We start from the raw sequence: 16,399 nt of genomic DNA, 5'->3' as shown, positions 1-16,399 counted from the left end.
CAGTCTCCATTGCCAGCAGCGCCACTGGTAGCAGTGCCTCATGCTGGTAATTCTCCGAGACCTTTACCAGGGACCATCGCTGCATCCCTGGAGATAGGCGAGTGGGGAGGGATGGAGGTTTTGTGGAGCCGGCAACAGAAGGGGGGAAGATCAAGGTCGGGAGGTGTGGGGCATTGGATGCACGGGCAGGTCCTGCCCGGTGCCAGGTTTCTCACTCGGTCACTGAGTGCCTGTGGGACCCAGCCACTACAGAGCCACAGCTAAACCTGATAGAGTTTGCTGTGCAACCATCGGGAGGCACAGGCTCATTAGTGAGCTAAATTGACTTCTCTTATATCCCCCACTAAATTCAGGACAATTTTCCCGATGCTGAAAATCAGACACAGGTACTCCTGCCGGATTCTCCCAGCTCCCCTCCATCATGCCCGCTCCTGCAGGCTCCATTAAATTTCGTCCACTGCCTGGGAAATGAAATAAGATGGTAAATAATCTACAAACTTTGGCAATTCATAGCAAATTTAGTTGGAATTCCTATATTCAAAAGGCAAGCTCAAGCACAACAGTAAGAGTGCTACTTAGCTAAAAGTTTTTTTAATCCAATATAACCTACAGAAAACTGAAATTTTATTTGAATCCATATTAGAAATCAGTGGGTAGCAAGTTACGGATTATGCTTTGTTACTTTACAGAGTATTGGTGGCAGAATAATAGTGGCAAGTAATATTTAACTAACTTCATGTGGCTCCCCAAACATTATGTAGGCTATGTTGAATAAGGAACAATGGAAGTAAATGGACCCTCATAAAAGCAAGCATTTAAGGTCATTCTAAATTAATTCTGAATGTACAGATATTTTCCCTCCAAAATGCCTACATTATTGAATGTTTTCAACAATAACTTACATTAATTCTATGAAAGTTTATGCTCCAGTTTGCTGCTGCTCTTGAAGGAATAAACCGGTCTCCACTTTTACTTGGTGACGACACTGGTGAATTCGAAGGTGTTAATGTTCTTCTAACTTCTGATATCTGAACAAAATCCAGAAATGGAGAATGGTGTTAAATTAACATTAAAAATACAAAATCTGCAATAAAATTAGAGCATAGCAGTATTAACCTATTTCACAGATACTTCTGATCTCCAGCATTAATTTCTTCTGCAATTTTTTGCAGTTCGGCTCATGCTCGGAAACCTGGATATAAAAACAACTGCAATACTAGAAACCTGAAATAAAAGAATGCAAGAAATATGGGTTTTTATATATTTTCCTTGCATTATGAGTTTTAGATACTGTACCTTATAAATGTTTGAGAGTTAACTGCTGGGTTGTGTTCTAAGGGAGATTGCTGCTTACGTTGGCTGGGATTTTCCTGCTCCCGTGGTGAAATTCCTGCCTGAAGCCAATGGACCTTTTGCTGGTCCGTCAACTTTACAACAACTGCCACAGCAGGACCGGAAAATCTCGGCTATTGACTAGGTTAAAACCTGAGCTTTTCACTTAACACTTGGAAAACTAAGGTCCTCTTCCAACCAGCTCCAAGATTATCAGACAACCAACAGCAGGAACTTTAAAGCATTGAAGTACTACCAGCAGTGCCTTCATAAGATCCTCCAAATCTGATGGCAAGAAAGGTGGTCCAACAGCAGCATCCTCTCCCAAGCAGACTTGCTCAGCATCAAGGTGCTAATCGCTGAATACCAACTCCACTGCACAGGATATGTCGTTCATATGCCTGACCTCTGAAGCAACTTGGAATTCGGTTGCAGCATGAAACTCCCAGGAGGACAGCAGAAATGCTTTAGGATGTCCTCAAAGCATCCCCAAACATTCCCTTGATTAATGGGAGACCCTGGCTTGTGACTGACCAAAATGGCAAAGGCTCATTTGGGAAGGCACTGAACAATCGAGACACTTCGCTGGGGACGTGCAGAGGCAAAGTCAAGATGTTGGAGAGAGCAAACAAACCTCAAAACAAACTATCTTCCCAACCCTTCAAGTACCACCTGCCCCACACGTAGCAGAGTCTGCAGACTGCACATTGGACTTGTCAGCCATTTCAGAACCCATCAAATCAGAGTGGAAGCAAGTCATCCACAATCCTGAGGGACTGCCTATGAAGTACTGCTTGCATTGATTAGGTTAGATGTCAAGAGAGGATGTCACAGGATGATTTGGGATAACGTTGCATGAAACTAGACATTTATAGAGGAAAAAGGGCAAGAGGTTAGAACAATTTAGAATGATTAAATGAAAGTTAGAACAGTTCAAAATGATTGAGTGTCTGTGGAATGTACAATTTAATAATAAGGCAGGAAAAGGACGATCTGAAATGACTAAGCTGTTTGCATATTTTTCATTGTATTGCTAAACTCCATTTGTAAACGTATTACCAAACAACAATTTATACGCCAAGTCTAAGATTGCATGCCTTAGACTTAGTTAATTATAGTTTAGGATATAGCTATTGTGTATCAATGGTGCATTGATGAAAACGTGAATAGTGTATCGATCATACTGACTGTGATATAAATGGTGCGAGTCAATTGCTTTTACCAAATATGGTAAAATAAATCCTGGATACCAGAGCTAAAGAGGGGTAAAAAGGGCTCTAAAAGTTGTACAGGTTCACAGAAGAAAAAAAATTGAAGAGAGAAGAAAAGAAACAGAGAAAGGAGTCAGACCAAACCAGAACTAGCGTTGACCTCTATCCAAGCTGTTCCGGAGAGTAAAAGCCGTGTGTAACTTGTAAACTGTCACCTGGTAGTTAAGTATTACTTTATTACTTATTAAATCCTCTTAATGTGTTCCACCGAAACTACTGTCTGCTGACTTCCTGTCTTGTCAAGAAACCAAATAAAGGTTCAAGTAATGTTAAAAGGTGGTCTTGGAAATATATGACAGGCAACATTTGTTAAGAGAAAACAGAAGTTCACGTTTCACAAGTGTTTCCAGAAGAAGGGCCTTATGTCCATCACTTTCATTCAAACCTTTATTAAACTTTTAAAAACCTACATGAGACCTCATCCCACCTGTGGATGAGGTTTCATGCTTTTTCTGAAGCCCGCCAGGGCTCCCAGCCTGCCCACCAACCTTAAGGTTGGACAGGCAAGTCCATTAACTAGCTCAATTACTTTTTAAATGGCCTCAATTGGCCGTTGACAGGTCAGTGGGCGCACGGCTGATTCAGCTGTGCCCCCACCTCCTGAAAACTGAAATGACGTGGGGTGACGTCGGGAGTTCAGCCCAATGTCATCCCGCGTCATTTTACACGTCGGCGAGCGGGCCCCACCCCTGCTCGCCGACCTCAATATCCTGCCCCATATATCCAAAGTGATCTTCTACAGAGTAGAAATAATCAATCACTGTTTAAATACAAATCAAAAGTATGACAAATTTGTCTTCATTGATGTTTAGATGGACTCAGGATTCTAGTCACGTTTTCTCAAATATTGCAGTGCTCCTTATGCAGGTGATATGGTGTTGTTGCCAGGCTCACCTCCGATCTGGTACAATCTACTTAACTTCTTGAAATAAGATTTTCCCATTGTGATAGGCTAACAGACCCCCTAGCTGCAGTATTCTGGCTTCATACAGCTCAAGAAGAAAGTTCAAGATATTGTTTGGGAGATGGAATAGTGATCTGTCTCATTGATTTATATTGGTACCTAGATCTTCGATAGATGTCAACTTCAGCCTGGACAAAATTCACCAAGGTTGCACACTTAACTTAAGGGCTGTCAACCTGTCTCCCAAATTATATAGTGAGCTCCATTTACTATGTACCCACTTCTATTGATTCCTTGGCTGCAACAGATTTAATTGAATACAACTTTATGATAATATCCAGTTGCAATCATCAAATCTGTCAATTAACAAGCAAAAGCTACTTCCAAGTTGGACATCTAAAGTCGAAGTCACTGTTCTTGTTCACATTACAATTTCTTTCACAGTTGTCCCACTTCTGATGTAGAAGTCAATGATAGAGCTCAAACATAGTTTATCCAAAGATAGAGTCCAGGACTCCACATCACAAGTATCATGTGCATTATGTTTCCTTATTTTTCATTTTATAGATATACCAAAAGCTCTGTGACAGAGTCTCCATAATATTTCTTACGATAATTAAGGATTAGTCAAGAGAACTCATTTGGTTTTAAACTCCAGGGGAGAAGTAGTCATGTGATCAAGGATTCCTTAGTCACTTCACCTCCAAATTTCAATGCTGGCACTTTGCTTCACCAGCTGTTAAGTTTTTTGTAAATACTTATTGCTATTTACATTAAATTTATTAAGGTTATAATAGACTAATGCCAAAAATGCAGTGAACTAACACTATTTTGCTTACACTATTAGACTGGCATAAAATACTTCATGTACCGTTAAAGAAAAAGGTTTTGTACATAATTTATAGATAAAGCCAGCCTCACTTTAAATGAACATAGACATAACTAATGTTAGTTGGGGCAATACCACATGGGCATGACAGTTCTACTGATTTTGTGTCAATACACATCCAAAATATAATTTTCACCTATGTGATATTGACCATTAATTCAACACTGTCACTAGAGTTTTAGAAAGGTGCAAAAGAAATTATGTGGTTAACTTGAAATGTGAGAAACACTCAATTGTATAACTATAAATTTTGTCCTGCAAATCTTGGGTTGTATTTGGAGTGAGTATTTTGATTGAGAACATACACATAACGAAGCAATAATGGAGCAGATTATGGGAAAGGAAGCTGAGCTCATGGTCAAGTAAGACACCAAGATTCCACATTGCCTGACTCAGCTTGAGCTGACAGCACCAGGGGTTGATGAACTGGAGGCTCGACATTTGGAGGTGGTGAGGTTCAGGTTAGCCACAGCTCAACTGACATTTTACTGGATGAAATTTTCGTGCACCATGAGACGCATGGCAAGGCAGAAAAATAAAGCGAATCAAACAGGAATATGAAACACCAATGAAAGGTCAGCACTTACACAAGGGACCATGTTTTCATTCTGAACATTAATTTGTCGTAAAAGTCGTCGTTCATAGTCTTGATCCATAGTTAGGCGAATTGAACTTTGAGGCTAATCAGGAATTAGTTCTGAAACCAGGAAAGAAAGAAACAACAATCCAAGTGTAAATACTTAATATACTGTGCAACTTTTACACTGGTAGTAGCCTTGATAAATATACATTACAAAACAATTCACTAATTGGAATTCAAATAAATTACTATTTGGATATTTTCAATCGGAACTTTGAGACACGACACTTTTGGAACTGATCATACAGAATGAGTTTGACTGTTTATCTGATTCAATGATATCAGTGTGTGCGTGGAAAGGGGTTCTAGTAACATAACTGAAGGGCACTGTCCAAGGTTCCAACTTGTAATGCAAATGTTTCCGTAAAAGAACACATGTTTTAAAAGTCTTCACTTTTTTTGGAAGTAAGACCTTATAACAGCATCAAGCTGATCATGTAGGACCAATAACTTGCACTTATATTTGTAGCTTTAATGTAGAAAGCATTCAAAGGCACTGCACAGGGCCAGGGGAATTGAGTAAAACTAGGAATTGATAGGGGAACAAACATTGTGCCATAAAGGATAGATTAGGTTGAAAAGGTGGACTTGGAAAAAGTTTTTTTTAAAAAAGGAAAAAGTAGATGTTTCATATGATCAAAGTTACTCAAGGCTCTGACTCCAACAGTGGCATAGAGAGAGAGGAAAATGCATAAATGTTCAGAGTGGAAATGCAAGAAGCAATACAAAGAATTTTGAAGTGTTCATTGTCTCCTCAATATCAGGAAAGGTTGGTATCAGGGAAACATGATTTATTAAAATTGGGATTATAGCACTTTGTCAGAGAATGGCGAGAGCTTAAAGTTTGACTTTTCAGAATAGGGCAAAAAATAAAGGAACTCTTTTGGCATTACTGACACCACCAATTACGATCACAGAATGAGGGATTTAGCAGCAAAAAAAAAAAGCATAATTCATAATTTCACACTTCACTACACAAAGTTCCTGAATTGATCTGAATAGAATAGCACTTAATACACTTGCTAAGCCTAAAAGACAAAACTCGCACTTCATTGAAGATTGAATGCTAGAACAATCTCTGACTGCTGCATTCCAGCCAGTACTCTACAGCAAACCAGCCACAATATTCTTGTACAGTACTGAGGAATTGTTGGAGGTTTAATCATTTAGATGAGATCAAAATGTTAAATTTCTGTTCAGATGCATGTAAAAGATCCCATTGCACCATGTGCAGAGCAGCAGAGTTCTCCTGGCATCCTGACTAACATCTACCCTTCGAACACCATTAACACCTTACATTTCATCACTATTTTTGGGGCCTTTCTTTGTTTAAAACTGGTGGTTGCATCAGCTTAGATATCAAAAGTAACAGCACATACAAAAATTAACTCAGTGGCTGTGAAAAACGTTGGTAAATCCCAAAGACATTGCGACTAATTGGATCCTAAATATTGGAAGTTTGTACAATTAACAAATCAGTACAAACTCGTGATGTGATGGTAAATATTATAAATCCAAAACTCCACAGGTCCATCCTGGCCATGACTCATTCCACATTCAACAATAAACAATCAAGTTTTCAAATTCCTAACCCACCTCATTATACTCTATTTGTGCAACTGTCTCTCCCACAAATCGAAACCTACGCCCTCCAGTCCTCTCTCCCAATTATTGCTTGCCCAAGTCTACTATAGAAGACCAATGCCTCAGCTTTTATGCCACTGTTTGAATATCTTTGAAAAATACTATGCCTTGCTCTCTACCTTCAAAAGACCCCCAAAACACATCACTTCACCCCTTTTAACAAGTGTTCTTAAAAATTTAATTACACACAAAGCAATATATAAAACATTGAATTGTTCTTCTCACACTATGTATTTTACTAATTCAAATGGACAGCAAGTTTGTCGCATTTGTCAATCAGTATTACAATAGTAATCCCATCTATTCAGATAAGAAAGTAGTAAAGTTTCTCTGCACCAAAACCCATTCTCTTGAATACAAATATTTTGAGATAAATGAAGTAGCTTGCAATTTCTAGAAATTGCACACAGATAACAATTTGCACTTGGCAACATGGTTGTTGGCACTGACAACTGGGATGCATTAAACTGACACAGAGAAAACATCCAATTGGGAACAATTGAAAGGTAACAATAAGCTAATACAGCATATGTATGCAGTTTTAAACTCCAGGAAAATATTTCCATCCTGAACTGACTGACTGATTACATAGCACTTCAGTGTTATTGAAAAGATAGGAGATAACATTCAGAATGAAGAAGGGGCTGGAATTAGGCATGTTCACGCTGCGAAGAGCTGGGTATGTGGTATGCTTGCCAGATAATGCAGACCATGACAATCCATTTCACCTTGTCAGGACAGTAGAATATGGTCTACATTTGAAAGGGAATAAAATCAAAACTCATTAAACCACAAAAACAATATTTCAGTGGAACAGGCTGACAAGTGATATAGTGGAAGACATTCCTATTAACTTATTAAAATGTAAATTAGATAGATTTCTTTCAGTAAATAACATTTTGGGGTGCAATGCGTGAATAATTTGAGATATGACATGTGGTCAGTGCAGTTTGCTTAAAAGGAATGTGACTTTAACCTATGGCTCCCAATTCACTGAGGTTTCCCTCACATCGTGTCTGCGGTAGACTAATCAAGAGGCTGATTGCTAGGATTAATCAGCTCCATTATCATGGCACCATGCAACTGCAAAGATGGTAGAATACATAGTAGATAAACCTTGGTCCTTTTATGTCTAGCAATTCCTATGTTTGCAATTGAAAAGGGCTGGTGTTTGTGGCAGTCACTTGTAGCAGGAGCACTACACTTTCTTCCTTTAAGACACTCCTTGAAACCTCTCTCTTTGATCAAGCTTTTGGTCATCTGACTTTAGTGGCTTGGTGTCATACTTTGTTTTAAAATGTTCTTGTGAAGCACCTTGGGACATTTTATTACATTAAAGAAACTATATAAACATAAGTTTCCTTTTGGTACAGAATCTTGTCTATTAGATGAAGACAGGCATTAAATGTGTTGACTTCATTCAGTTCATCAGTTCTCTCCAGATGCTGCCTGATCAGCTGAGTGTTTCCAGCGTTTTCTTTTTCAGATTACCAACATCTGCAGCCTTGTTTTTCATTATTTAAAAAGACCTCACCTGCCTCTTCAGGTGGACATTAAAAAAAATCTAAGGGCACTAATAGAAGAACGAATACACACCCTTAAGAGTCCTAGCCAACGATTATCTAAACCAATACCACGGGTAACATTAACCGGTCAGTGATCTCAATACTGTTCGTAGGAAGTTTGTGTGCGCAAATTGACTGTTCCCTATGTTCCTAACAGTTACACCATTTCAAAATTAGTTATTTTGCCATAGTCGTGAAAGGGGTTGGGCTGTCATGAGCACATGAATAAATGGAAGCTATTTCTGATGTGTTCAAAGGGAATCGAGATGTCTTTTGAGAAACATTTGCCACAGCAGCACAGAAAATGCACCTTGATATCTGCAGTGAAGCCACATTCCTGCTCATTAAAATAAAACCAAGAGCAATCCCAAATCCAGCTACAAACGATTTAAAAAAGAAAGGACGGGAGACAACAGCATCTGGATAGTCCAAACCCAGACCTTGAAGAAACTTATCCCAGCCCAGGGTTGGTGTTAGGGTCAGGGTTAGGATCAGGTTATGGTTAGGGTTGGTGTTAGGGTTAGGGTTGGTGTTAGGGTTAGGATCAGGGTTAGGGTTAGGATCAGGGTTGGTGTTAGGGTTAGGATCAGGGTTGGTGTTAGGGTTAGGATCAGGGTTAGGGTTAGGATCAGGGTTGGTGTTTGGGTCAGGGTTGGTGTTAGGGTCAGGTTGGTGTTGGCCATCAGCGCCTTTACAGACAGTGAGGCACCAGGCTGGGCACCTGTAGTAACCACAGCATAAGAGTGAGAACATTAACTCTGCCCCGTACCTGCAGCGTCGGACTGTCTGCTGAGGAATCTCGACCGAAGGGCTGGCGGACTGGCCCTCACATGCTGCCCGTGTCAGAGATTCTCATTGAAACGTTCTCCACCCGCTTTGCCCTCCGCTCCGACTTGAACAGCTCATCCAACCAAACCCCCCCCGCCCCCCAACAACATGGCGGCCGCACTTCCGGCGACCGTTACCATTGTGACGTCACTCGAATTCAAACCTCCACCGGAAGTGCGCCGTTGCCATGGCGACGCGGGTGGCCCTGGATAGGGGGGGGAGGTGCTGTCGAGTCACCATGGTTACGCCATCACAATAAACCCTATAGTTATAAAGTGGAACAGGCTTCCCAACATACTAATCCCGCGGTCATTTCTATTTCTCCCCTTCAATAACTCTAAAGAGGGAGCCGGGCTTTAGAGGTGGAATCCGGTTCCAACTGCCGATGGGGGACATTCCGGGCCTAGGCCCCAGGCCCGGGCCCCTGGGGAGGGGGAGGGGGAGGGGGAGTCGAGCACTTCCCAGGTCAGTCAACATGGCGCAGGAGACGGTGCTGCCAATGATGTTTTTATTCCTATTTCTGTTAATGAAGCGCCGCTCCGAGTATGAAAGTGCGAGCGTCGAGAGGAGGAACGATACGCAGAGGAGGCTGAGATTGAGGCAGTATTTCCAGCAACGGCAGCGGAAAATGATATTGGTGAGGGGGAGAGGGGGTGTAAGCGGGTATTGGGGGTGTATGGGGGAGAGAGGGGGTGGAGGAGGGTATGCGGGGGGTGGGGGGGAGAGAGAGGGTATGGGGGGGTGGGGGTGAGTTAGGGGAACAAACGCCAAAACCCGGGTGTGTGCAGCCACACAAAGGGCACAACTTTGACTGGCGCCCGCGCCTTGAACCCCGGCTCCTGTCAGCGGGGTTCACATGGACGGCAGGACCAGGCAAATCGCTGCCGCCTCTTCACGCTCACTATTGTTGCTCATCCATTAGCTGAAACCCAGCAGGAGTTTGTAACAAAAACAAAAATAGCTGGAAAATCTCAGCAAGTCTGACAGCGACTGCGGAGAGGGGGGGGGGGGGGGGAGAGAGGGGGGGAAGTGGGGACAGTTAACGGTTCGAGTCCGTTATGACTCTTCACCAGGACAGAGAGCAGTTTGTAACCCCAGTCAGACTCAGAATAAATGCTGCAAAGTGAGTGCCTTTGGCGGCCTTTTTGGATCCCGTTACTTCAGGAAGGGAGCGAGGTGTCAAATCAGATTATTTGATACAATTTAAATAGCGCCAGACATGAAGCACATGGAGACCTATTTTTGAAATCCTTCACCATAATGACTGAAATTGAGATGGGCTGGTTGATTCTAATCAGCTTGGGAATTTTTTTAAACAGAGGGTTGTTGGAACGTTGGATCGGCTCATCAATAAGTAATGGAGGCAGACACCACAGTAGCTTATGAATATGAAGTAGATAAATATTTGATAAGACCTAAATAAAAGATAGTGGAATGGGACTAGGTACACGCCTCTTTCAGAAAGCCAGAATTGGTGTAAAGGACCAAAGGATCTCCTGTATAGCGAAGTTCGAACCTTCTTTCGCAAATGATCTGCTCTGCCCTGCAAATGTGATATTTCTTGTTTTAAGGTTATTCAGAAACTGGATGGACTGTGCTGGGAGAGTAAGTGCACAGAGCAATTAGCTACTCCCAAATAGGATTAGATTTAGATTCATTTTCCACATGCTGACTCTAAGGATTGTGTTAAATGAATATTGGTGAAGGAGGGGTGCTCTTCTTAAATTAGATTTATTTCAGTTATTTTTGTTTCCCTGTAAACTACTGTCAGGCCAGAATATAATGAACTTAGTGCTACAGTTGGCTGTAAACTGGAAGTACCAGGTTCTGGCACTGGGTGTCTGAAATGAAAAAAAATCGGTTTCTTTACATAATTTTCCCTTCCCCTGAATACAAAGCTTCTGAATTTTAGCAGACTACATTTGTAGACAAGAGCTGAAGGGTAACTTATTTTTCCAACCCCTACAGCCAGAAAAAAGTGATTAGATATAGCTATTATCAATATGTATCAAGGTGAAACTTTAATTTGACAACTGAATTGGCAATCATTCTGTTTATGATCATGTTTAAAAGTTAAAAACTAATTATGCATTAAGAAATTGCAAAACTTTAAACCCTAAGCAAAATTGCAAAGGCCTTATTAAACCAGTTTGTATGCCAATCCAATTTATTTTTCCTTCTAACCATAATAGTGTTTTGATTGAAACCTCTATTTACTTTTGGGATGGAGTCTGTGCCTGTAGGAAATGAACATTCACACCAAAGTTTAATTCTGTTCATTTTAAATTTCTGGGTGGAAATGAATTGAATGGAGTTCGCGTTAATGCTTGGTTGAGTTTGAGAAAAACAAATTCCATTGCATTAAATTGCAAGCTGGCTAAAAACCTTTTTAAAAGTTATATCCATCGTGAAATTCTGCAATGGTTCCTAAAAGCATAAAATCTTGTTGATAGGCCCAAATAGCCTTTTTTCATTCCATGATTCTTTATATTATTCAACCTTTCAAAAGAAATCTTCAAAATGTGGGCAAATGCCTTCTATGAACACACTCCGAATTATACAGCTCTATTACATTTTCTGATGCACTTAAAATTGTTATAAATTAGCTTGTCCTCCCGGGCATAATGATTAAAAACTCCATTTCCAATGATTTAAAGAGAAAGTTATTTATTTTCAGACATCTTGTTAATAAGATTTTCATCCAAAAGGAAATCTTGACTATGATTGTGTTACCACATCTGAAGTGTGTCTTTTTGAATACTTGTGTGATGTTCATACACATTATGATCCCAGCACGCCTTAGCAGGAAATAGCTGTAACAGCATATGTCCTTTGTACTAACTTTTAAATACAGATCTCTCTTAAATCTTGCAGTATTGCTGGATGTTTAAGGAGTATAGTTGTAACAAAATTTTTATTTGATGTTTGCAGATGGTGATGGCACGTGGAGGTAGTAGGTGTAACTGTCGTACAAGAATCTGGTGTAAGCCAAGAAGTTCGGACTGGTGGGAACGTGTGGTTATGAAGGACTTTCAGCCAAATGATTGGCTGGAAAATTTCAGAATGTCTAAGGAAACATTTTTCCATATCTGTAATAAGCTGAAGCCCATGGTTTCTCGTCGCAATACTCACCTTCGTCCCGCGCTGCCCCTGGAAAAAAGAGTTGCAGTGGCATTTTGGCGACTTGCTACTAACGTCGAATATAGAACTATTAGCCATTTGTTTGGCATAGGCAGATCAACTGTTTGTAAATGTGTAAGGGAAGTATGTCATGCCATTGTGTCTCTCTTAAAGCCGCTGTATCTTAGGATGCCTTCTAATCAAGAATTTGAAATGATAGCTCAAATGTTCGCTCGAAAGTGGGATTTTCCCCAATGTGTTGGTGCCATTGATAGTTGCCACATACCCATCATTGCCCCTCCACAATATCACAAAGATTACCTAAACAGAAAGGGATGGCATTCAGTTGTATTACAAGGTGTAGTTGATGATACTGGGAATTTCTGGGACGTCTGTACTGGATTTTCTGGGAGTTCTCTTGATACAAAAATTCTAAGGAATTCTGATCTATGGAGAATGGCTACTGAAGGAAGGTTGTTCCCTGACTGCTCAAAAAATATTCTGAGAACACCAGTGAAATACCTACTGATAGGCAGCTCTTCATATCCACTACAGGAATGGCTCCTGAAGCCATATTCAGAAACAGCAAAACTATCACAGCATCAACTTGTGTTTAACTGCAGGTTAAGCCAAGCTCACACTGTGATAGATGATGCATTTGGACGACTCAAAGCACGTTGGCAATGTCTTCTTAAGCGGAATGACTGTAGCCTTGAACTGATTCCAACAATGATCACTGCCTGTTGCATTCTTCACAATATCTGCGAAAAACATAACGATGGTTTTAATAATGACTGGCTGCGTGTTCTTGGGCAGGATGAATTCCCTCAGCCAAATCAAACAATGTCAGATAGAACAGTTGATAGGCAAGCTGAAGAAATTCGTCAAGTATTGTCTACTTACTTTATGGGTCTAAAGGAAAGCTAGATGTTAGCATTTCAGTTTTAGGTTGTAATAGTAGCATTTATGGAAACTGTAAATAATGTATGATAATTTTTCGATATGATTTTCATCACTGACTAGGAATGCCTTGATATTGTATACTGATATGATGTAGCAATAAAACATATAATATTATCTCCTTTCTTATTATAGCAATGGTAAAGCCCATTGTTACTGTACTAATGGCATCTTGCCATAAGTTGGTTAAATGTGCAGCTGCTGAAACCTGAATAGCAGCTGAGATTTATCTTTAAGAATATATTTTGTTTGCATGCTCAGTTTAAAAAGTTTCAGTTGCAGTCAAGCTTGGTTAAACAACTTCTCTCTGATATTTGCAACAGGACTTTGTACAATTATTAGCAAAGCTTTTTAACCAGTAGCTTAAAGATTAGAAAATCAATAGATCATTTGAATATCTGGCGAAGATAAAATAAAAAATACAAAATTCATGAATAATCTACTAAAGAAAAATACACTGAACATATTAGTAAATTTAATACATTAGATTAAAAACTTTAAAAGCAATCATTAAAGTAGGGCAAATAAAACACACTGGAAAGGTAAGAGCAAAATTAGTTTTCAGGAAATCATTTGTTAAGGATCGGGTTGATTTTACTTAAACCATCAAATTCCAAACAACAACAAACAAAAAGCTGTTGTGTCGGGAGGTAAAATACAAATTAACCATGCTTGTACCATACTCATTTTGAGACCCAATGCCTAGGAGGAAGTAAAAACTTTGTGAGACAGTTCAGAAGAGAGGCAACTTTTTTTTGCAGAACTTGTTTTGACTCCCTTAGCTTTTTTAAAAAATTAGATACCCAACTAAGGGAAACCAATCAGGTTAAAAGAGCATAGGAGAAAAAAATCAAAATCAAAAATTAAGATTGCAGGAGGACATAGGTTAATAGAATGAATGGTTAAGTGACCTGGTTAAATGCAGAAATGAAGTACTAAGCAGTATGAAATTCTTTTAATGGAGTAACAGAAAGATCAATATATTTCAAAGATATGACTGCAGATAGAAAAGGTCATAAAATACACATGGGATTTTGAAATTTATGTGGACCATTGAATGTAAAAGCAAGAAAGCAATGTTGACTTTGTAATTGGACCAGGGCTGAAATATTACGTAGCTCAGGACAAAACTTAACAGTCACTTGGACAACAGTGGATTAATTAAGGAAAACCAGCATAGATTTGTTAAAGGCAAATTATGTTTACCTAACTTAATTTAAGAGAAGTGTGAAGTGATACATTTTGGTAAAAAGAATAAGGAGAGGCAATGTAAACTGAAGGGTATAATTCTAAAGGAGGTTCAGGACCAGGAAGACCTGAATGCATACATGTGCTCAAATCATTGATGGTGGCAGGTGTTACGGCTCACTGGGGATAGTACGCTGCAATATCAAGCCCCACTGCCCCCCAAGCCACGACAAATCTGAAACGATTTGATCAACCCACCTAATTGTTTAATTTAGGTTAACAGGGTGCGAGCACCAGGTTAGTAAGCTTAAGTAAATAACTGTTTATTGAATAAATTGCCTTTAACCAGTGGCAAAAGAAAGAAATATGAACTGCTAATTTCTAACTCTATAACCTAAACTCCACTCCTCCTTAAATCCCTACACACATTCATATAAGACACATAAAAACATGGATTTTAAGGATGGGATTATACAGTTCAATAGCACTAATGCCAGAGTACAGGATTTGATTGGTTGATTTTGATTGATGCCTTCCAAATTGCTTTCAATTATTTGTTGATGACACTAGGTGGTCTTCCAGCACTTTCAGTATTTAGTTCACTGGTTGAGCACTTGCCTTTCAATGTCTCTAACAGTGATTTTCCCCTTTGCCTCTTGACAGGGGTTTTCAGAGAGAAAGCAGGTTATAGAGATGTGAAGAGAAAAAGCCACCTAATTATTATTGTAGAATTAGTGGAATCTTACACAGGAGAGAGAGGTTTTAGGTCTTTTTCCTTTCAGGATATGAGTTATTCTGCTGCACTGCTCTCACATAAAGCCTGGTCACCTAGTCAGGAGCCAATTAAAATGTTGTTTCCAGGCAGTTCCTCATTAGACCAGACTCCTCCTCGGCACCATTCTGTCTTTCATGGCACACTCTGTTCCAGGATAGCAACAGTATATATATCCCTCACACTGTTCCAGTAGACATGTCTTTCAACTGCAGATATCGTAATTTTAGTCCACAGTCCAACAGAAGTAAAATGATAGTTCTTTACATGTCTCCACCTTTAAAAGAGATGAAACACCATTTCAAAAATGCATTTTATCACAAGGTATGTGACATATGGACAACAAAGCACGAGACTTAATTCCATTCATCCTCCCCCTTATACAATCTTCAACATCTCTTACCCCTTTAACTTATTTTAATAATTTACACCTGGGACAATGCATCCACAATCACATTATCTTTGCCGGCAATGTGAACAATCTTTACATTGAATGGTTGAAACAATAGACTCCATCTAAACAGTCTCACATTTCGAGTTTTAAGCTGTTCAATGAACGCCAGTGGATTATGGTCAGTGTAAATTAGTGTTTCTTTTTTATTGTGTCAGACGTAAACTTCAAAACGTTGAAGAGACAACAATGCTAGAGTTTATTTTTCTACAGTAGGGTACTTCCTCTGATATTGATTTAGTTGCTTGGGATAGCACCCCACTGGTTTCTCTATCCCTAATTTATCAACTTGTAATACGACTGCACCTACCCCCAAGTCACTAGCATCAATAGCCATTTTAAAAGGATTGTCAGGAGCAGCCAACACTGGTTCATTTATTAAGATTGCCTTCAGATTTTCAAAGGCTGCTTGGCATTCTGCTGACCATACCACTTTTGTCTGTTTTCTTAACAAATTGGTGAGAGGTACAGCTATTGTGCTGAAGTTAGGCACAAGTTTCCTATAAAAACCCACACATTCCCAAAAACCTCAATTTCTCGTTTAGTTTTAGGAATGAGAAATTCTATTAGAGTGTTCACTTTTGCTGTTCTTGGCATTACTTGCCCTTGTTCTACAATGTGACCCAGGTAATTTACTCTTGCTTTTGCAAATTCGCTTTTGGCCAGATTTATAACTAAGCCAGCCAACTGCAATTGTTTAAACAGGTCCCTTAATTTTAATTTCTTTACATGTTCTTCCTATGTATTACTACATATTATAACATCATCTAGATAAATTGCACAGTTATGTACTTCAGCTACAACTTGATTCATAAGTCTATGGAATGTAGCTCAG

At 39.6% G+C, this 16,399-nt stretch overlaps 2 protein-coding genes across 3 annotated transcripts in view; one reads left to right on the top strand and one right to left on the bottom strand.

The window, feature by feature from the left end:
- The window catches only part of fzr1a (fizzy/cell division cycle 20 related 1a), a 47,330-nt gene extending 38,138 nt beyond the window's left edge, over positions 1-9,192 (bottom strand). Inside the window, exons 1-3 of the mRNA XM_078555874.1 lie at positions 9,015-9,192; positions 4,984-5,093; positions 903-1,028 (exon numbers count right to left, since the gene is read on the bottom strand). Coding sequence (XP_078412000.1) covers positions 903-1,028; positions 4,984-5,052 — 195 coding nt within the window. The 5' untranslated portion in view covers positions 5,053-5,093; positions 9,015-9,192. The remainder of the gene's footprint in view (positions 1-902; positions 1,029-4,983; positions 5,094-9,014) is intronic.
- Positions 9,193-9,523: 331 nt separating this feature from the next.
- Positions 9,524-13,270, top strand: LOC144688866 (uncharacterized). Of its 2 annotated transcripts, none has more exons than XM_078555867.1 (2): positions 9,524-9,710; positions 12,005-13,270. In XM_078555867.1, the coding sequence occupies exons 1-2, from the start codon at positions 9,549-9,551 to the stop codon at positions 13,118-13,120; spliced, it is 1,278 nt and encodes a 425-aa protein (XP_078411993.1). In that variant the 5' UTR covers positions 9,524-9,548; the 3' UTR covers positions 13,121-13,270. The 2 variants fall into 2 exon arrangements, with proteins under 2 accessions (XP_078411993.1, XP_078411992.1); XM_078555866.1 differs by lacking the exon at positions 9,524-9,710 and adding an exon at positions 10,409-10,678.
- Positions 13,271-16,399: the final 3,129 nt, after the last annotated feature.

This window comes from Cetorhinus maximus, chromosome 13 (assembly GCF_964194155.1).
Source record: "Cetorhinus maximus chromosome 13, sCetMax3.hap1.1, whole genome shotgun sequence".
In the NCBI taxonomy this organism is placed as follows: domain Eukaryota; kingdom Metazoa; phylum Chordata; class Chondrichthyes; order Lamniformes; family Cetorhinidae; genus Cetorhinus; species Cetorhinus maximus.
The sequence above is the reverse complement of the archived record's forward strand: the minus strand, read 5'-3'. Positions and strand labels throughout refer to the sequence as shown.